Here is a 5,006-nt window from a genome sequence, read left to right on the forward strand (position 1 = left end):
TTTTTTGAGGTGCAGTCTTGCTGTCTTTCAGGCTGGAGTGCAATGGTACCATCTCGGCTCATGCAACCTCCACCTCCTGGATTCAAGCAATTCTCCTGCCTCAGCCTCCCCAGTGGCTGGGATTACAGGCGTCTGCCACCACACCCGGCTAATTTTTTTATTTCTTAGTAGAGATGGGGTTTCACCTCATTGGCCAGGCTGGTCTTGAACTTCTGACCTCAGGTGATCTGCCCACCTCAGCCTCCCGAAGTTCTAGGATTACAGGCTTGAGCCACCACATCCGGCCAACAGAATTTTTTAATACCAAAGTTAGGCCAGCAGATGGAGATAGCTGAGAAGGCAGAAAAAGGCCTTTGTGGCTAGGTGTGGCTCACACCTATAATCCCAACAATTTGGGAGTCTAAGGTGGGAAGATCGCTTGAGCCCAGGAGTTCAAAATCAATCAGCCTGGTCCATATAGTGAGACTTCCCCTCTACAAAAGAAAAAATAATAATAGTTAGCCTGGCATGGTAGTATGCACCAGTAGTCTCAGCTACCCAGGAGGCTAAAGTAGGAGGATCGCTTGAACCCAGGAGTTGGAAGCTTCAGTGAGCCATGATCACACCGATGCACTCCAGCCTGAGTAACAGAGTGAGACCATATCTTGAAAAGAAAGGAAAAAAAGGCCTTTGAGCCAGATGGTAAAAATCAGACAAGGTGGGAAATAGCAGTGACTCTCTGTGGAGTAATTTCTTGACTAGCTTTGAGAGTCATCCCTGCACAGCACTTCACAGAAGTCGAGACCAGTGGCTCTCCCTTGTTGATGGTGCAGAATGATGAAGTGGTTGGTTAGTTAGGTGGCATTCTCAGTCTGCCACTCTGCTACGTGATGGCTCCGTTTTCTACTCTGACTAGGGTGCTTGCTCCAAGAGTTCCTACCGTGCCAGGGGGCAGAGGGATTTGTGAGACTCCACGTCGTTTTTGGTGGTTTGCTTCATCCTTCTGAAAAGCCTGGAGCCCCAGGGTATTGGAGTTGGTCTCCTTCCTGGCAGAATACCTCCAAGTGAGCTGCTTATTTCTTTACAGCTGAAAGAACTGTACACCCTCCTGAATGAGAACTATGTGGAAGATGATGACAACATGTTCCGGTTTGATTATTCCCCAGAGTTTCTTTTGTGGTAAGTTGTAGGGGCTGTCTTGAGGTTCTTGAGGGCAAGGTGTAGAGCAGAACCACCACAGGGCACCAGAGTTTTCATCCCTGCCAGGGGCCAACCTTTGAATGGCAAATTAGTGTGTCATTTTTGAGTTCCTGCATCTGAAGGAGACTTGCTTTCACTGGCGCTTAGAATTGCAACCTTGTTTAAGACAATTGACTGGGTGAGGGAGACCTTCGTAGAGTTGGTACCCAGGGAAGAGGTATGCATTGTCTGGTGACTTTATGTAAGAAAGGAAGGCGCATAAGACCTACTAAGACTGAAAGAAAAGAAGGCACATTTTCTATCTAGTTCCTGAGCATGCTCAGTTGTATAGCCTTGCCTGGCTGAGCCATCCACCTGCCCAGGCCACGTTTAATATCCAGGAAGAGAGAGGCATGCGCCGAAATAGAGAGGGACTACCTGAAAGGGAAGGAAGAATTTATGCCAGAAGGAGGGAGATGGGAGACCAGAGCTCCAGGGTTGCCACAATCAGCTCTCAACCATGGGACCCACTGTCCTCTGAACCAAAGATGCCAGTCCCTTGGTTCAAGCTGTCAAAATGAACACACAGAAATTGGATCAGGCATGAAATCCTCAGTATGATAACCTTGGGTTGGATGAGTAACTAGGCCCAGTGGGATGAGTAGCCAGAAATGGTGATGGCTCAATTCCGTGTGTCCAGGAGGGCTTGGCCCTAAAGAGAATTCAGCTATTAACCCCCAGGGAGGTGGTAGCACCAGGTCAAAACCAAATTTGGCTGTGGAACCCAAACAGCTTGTCCAGCCTGCTGGAAGCAGCACAACAACCCCAGCCTCTCTTTTCCAGGGCTCTCCGGCCACCCGGCTGGCTCCCCCAGTGGCACTGCGGGGTTCGAGTGGTCTCAAGTCGGAAATTGGTTGGGTTCATTAGTGCCATCCCGGCAAACATCCATATCTATGACACGTAAGCACCAGCACCTACCTCCAACCCCCACAACACCGCCATCCTGCTTGATCTGGGAGGGAGGAGAAAAAGGCTGAACAATGTGCCCCATGAAAGAAAGAGGGACAGTCTCAGGAAGGGAGGATGCCCAGCTGCTGGGACTGCAGATTCATCATAGGAACCCCCTGTTCTGCTCAGAGTCCCAGCTGGCTCCCTTGTTTGTGGCCCGGGTTGGAAGGAGCCCAGCCTGAGACCTGGTGTGCCTGCTCAGCAGAGGCTTGTTTTTATTATTTTTTAAATTTTATAGAGGCAAGGTCTTGCTGTGTTGCCCACGCTGGTCTCAAACTCCTGAGCTCAAGTGATCCACTCACCTCTGTCTCCCAGGAATGCTGGGATTACAGGCGTGAACCACTGTGCCTGGCCAGAGGCTTTTTTTAGTCTCACTGTGTTGCCTAGGCTGGAGTGCAGTGGTGCTATCTTGGTTCACTGCAACCTCCACCTCCAGGATTCAAACAATTCTCCTGCCTCAGCCTTCCAAGTAGCTGGGATTACAGGCATGCACCACCATACCTGGCTAATCAGAGGCTCATTTTTTGAATGCCTGTACCAGTCACACATGGAAGCACTTGAACAGCAGCAGAAATGGGCCAGAGCCAGTGTAACCCAGATTCAGATAGTCCTTGGGGCCTGTGATCTCTGCTCTTCATTTTCCCTGAAAGTGTCCAAACCATCTGCCTGCCACAGTCTTCAGGGCTTATCAGCTGTGTTACTGAGGGAATCAGAACCTTGAAACCCTAGAATTGCCTTGACCTGCCCCATGGGTTCCCTGTGCTGCTTCCCTGCATGCTAACGGTGGGATTCCCCAGCCGACTCCTAGGGATTCATCAGGGAGATGATGGTGGTGCCTTCAAATAAAGGCGTTTGCTTGAGTCCCACCTTCCTTTGGAAATAGACTCTGTTGAAGTGAGGCAGGCTCCTGGCCTGGTGGAGCGTGGTGGGGAGTCCCAGTACTGAGTGCAGGTGGCAGCTAAAAGTACACCTGTGCTGCAGACCTGGTCCTTCCAGGTGTGGCTGCACGTGCTGGAGGGGATCACCATTCCCTTCCCTGTTAAAAACCTTGTCACCTGGATGTTTCCCCCTCTTAGAGAGAAGAAGATGGTGGAGATCAACTTCCTTTGTGTCCACAAGAAACTGCGCTCCAAGAGGGTGGCTCCAGTCCTGATCCGCGAGATTACCAGGCGGGTTCACCTGGAGGGCATCTTCCAAGCTGTTTACACTGCCGGGGTGGTACTACCAAAGCCCGTTGGCACCTGCAGGTAAAACTGTCTTCCTGTAAGTCCTTTAAAATACTGGTGTCTGCACTCTAGTTGAGGAGCATGGGCCACTGTGAGTTACAGCTCCGCCTTTAGCATCCCACCTCTGGAGTATCTGGTAAGGCGGGCACCTGGTGCCTGCAGAAGCCAGATCGGGAGCGTGGAGAGGGCAGGAGGGTTGTAGGGATGGCAGACTGGCAAGTCTGTCCCTGCCTTGTCTGGAGGGCTCTTGGTGTCTGCTGGCTGCTGCTATTTGGAGATGGTGGGGGCGGTACTGGTGGTTTTTGTTTGTTTTTAGGGATAAGCTCAAATCTGGATTTTTATGGGAAATGTCCTAAAATTTGGAATGGCTCAATTTGTTTTGAATATTGTGTGCACCAAATAGAGCAAGTCTGCTATGTGATCTAAGGGCAACCTCTGCCTTAGAAAGTTGTTTGAAACAGTTGAATAATCTCTCCCTAGAGAACTTTAAAAGTAAAAACACCAGGTGTGAAGGCAGAAGAGGAGGAGGGAGGAGGGTGAGTGCCTCTGCCATCATCTTCTGGGCATGACTACAGCCCTTTTCCGTTGACTTGATTCTAGGAGTGAGGATTGCTCTCCCCAGGCAACCGCTGTAGCAAAGGAATAGTTTTGGAAATTCAGCAAGAAAAATAGGGAGAAAGAAGATCTAGGAGGAGCTTTGGCAGCACTCACTGTGGGGAGGCTTGGAGAGCAGGGTGACACCACTGGCTCCAGAGGCACCTGATGTGTCTCTCACGCCACCTGCTGGCCAGCTGGGGTCTCCCTGCCATTGTCCTTGTAATAGGGATTGGCCAGAACCCTGAGGACAGGACATTTGTGTCCCCACAGGTATTGGCATCGGTCCCTAAACCCACGGAAGCTGATTGAAGTGAAGTTCTCCCACCTGAGCAGAAATATGACCATGCAGCGCACCATGAAGCTCTACCGACTGCCAGAGGCCAGTGGTGTCCCGGGTGGTGGACAGAGAGAGGGCAAGGAGAGCCTGGCTGTCCGCAGGAGAGAAGGGCTCTGGGTGGAGAGGGGGCTTTCTCCTACCAAAGGCCAGTGGTGCCCCAGGTGATGGGCAGGGGGCAGGGAGAGGGCAAGGAGAGCCTGGCTGTCAGCAGGAGAGAAGGGCTCTGGGTGAAGAGAGGGCTTTCTCCTACCAGAAAAGTGAACCAGCCCATAGTCTTCAGATTTCCTGGACTTTCTATTTCTGTTATCTGCAGCAGGATTTTATTTTAGTTTAACTTTCTCAGTTCCTCTGAGCCTGTGCCTGGACTAGCTTCTCTGCCATCTGTTGAAAGGCTCAGAGAACACCTATTTCCTGTAATTTTAGCCTAAGTAAAGCTTAAATAGAATGATGAATCCACTTAGTGAACCTTCATACACATGGCAGTGTGTTCCAAAGCCCAGCGCAGATGCACTTGAGGGTCTGTGGCACCCCTCTGCCGGGCCAGGTGAGGGGTGACCTGTGCTTGTGAAGGAAGCCCTGATTTCTAATCCCAATTTCCCTACCCAGATTTGGCACTGAAGGACTGGGCAGCTTTAAAGTGAGCTGCTTTTCTTTTTTTTTTTTCTTTTTTTTTTTTTTTT

The 5,006-nt window shown here is 50.6% G+C and overlaps 1 protein-coding gene across 1 annotated transcript in view; it reads left to right on the forward strand.

Moving 5' to 3' along the window:
• The window catches only part of NMT1 (N-myristoyltransferase 1), a 48,321-nt gene that overhangs the window by 34,438 nt on the left and 8,877 nt on the right, over positions 1-5,006 (forward strand). The window contains exons 5-8 of the mRNA XM_011940136.1: positions 1,067-1,158; positions 2,002-2,118; positions 3,243-3,413; positions 4,260-4,368. Of these exons, the coding sequence (XP_011795526.1) occupies positions 1,067-1,158; positions 2,002-2,118; positions 3,243-3,413; positions 4,260-4,368 (489 nt within the window). The remainder of the gene's footprint in view (positions 1-1,066; positions 1,159-2,001; positions 2,119-3,242; positions 3,414-4,259; positions 4,369-5,006) is intronic.

The sequence above is a fragment of the Colobus angolensis genome, unplaced genomic scaffold (genome assembly GCF_000951035.1).
Source record: "Colobus angolensis palliatus isolate OR3802 unplaced genomic scaffold, Cang.pa_1.0 Scaffold187, whole genome shotgun sequence".
NCBI classification, from domain to species: Eukaryota; Metazoa; Chordata; class Mammalia; order Primates; family Cercopithecidae; genus Colobus; species Colobus angolensis.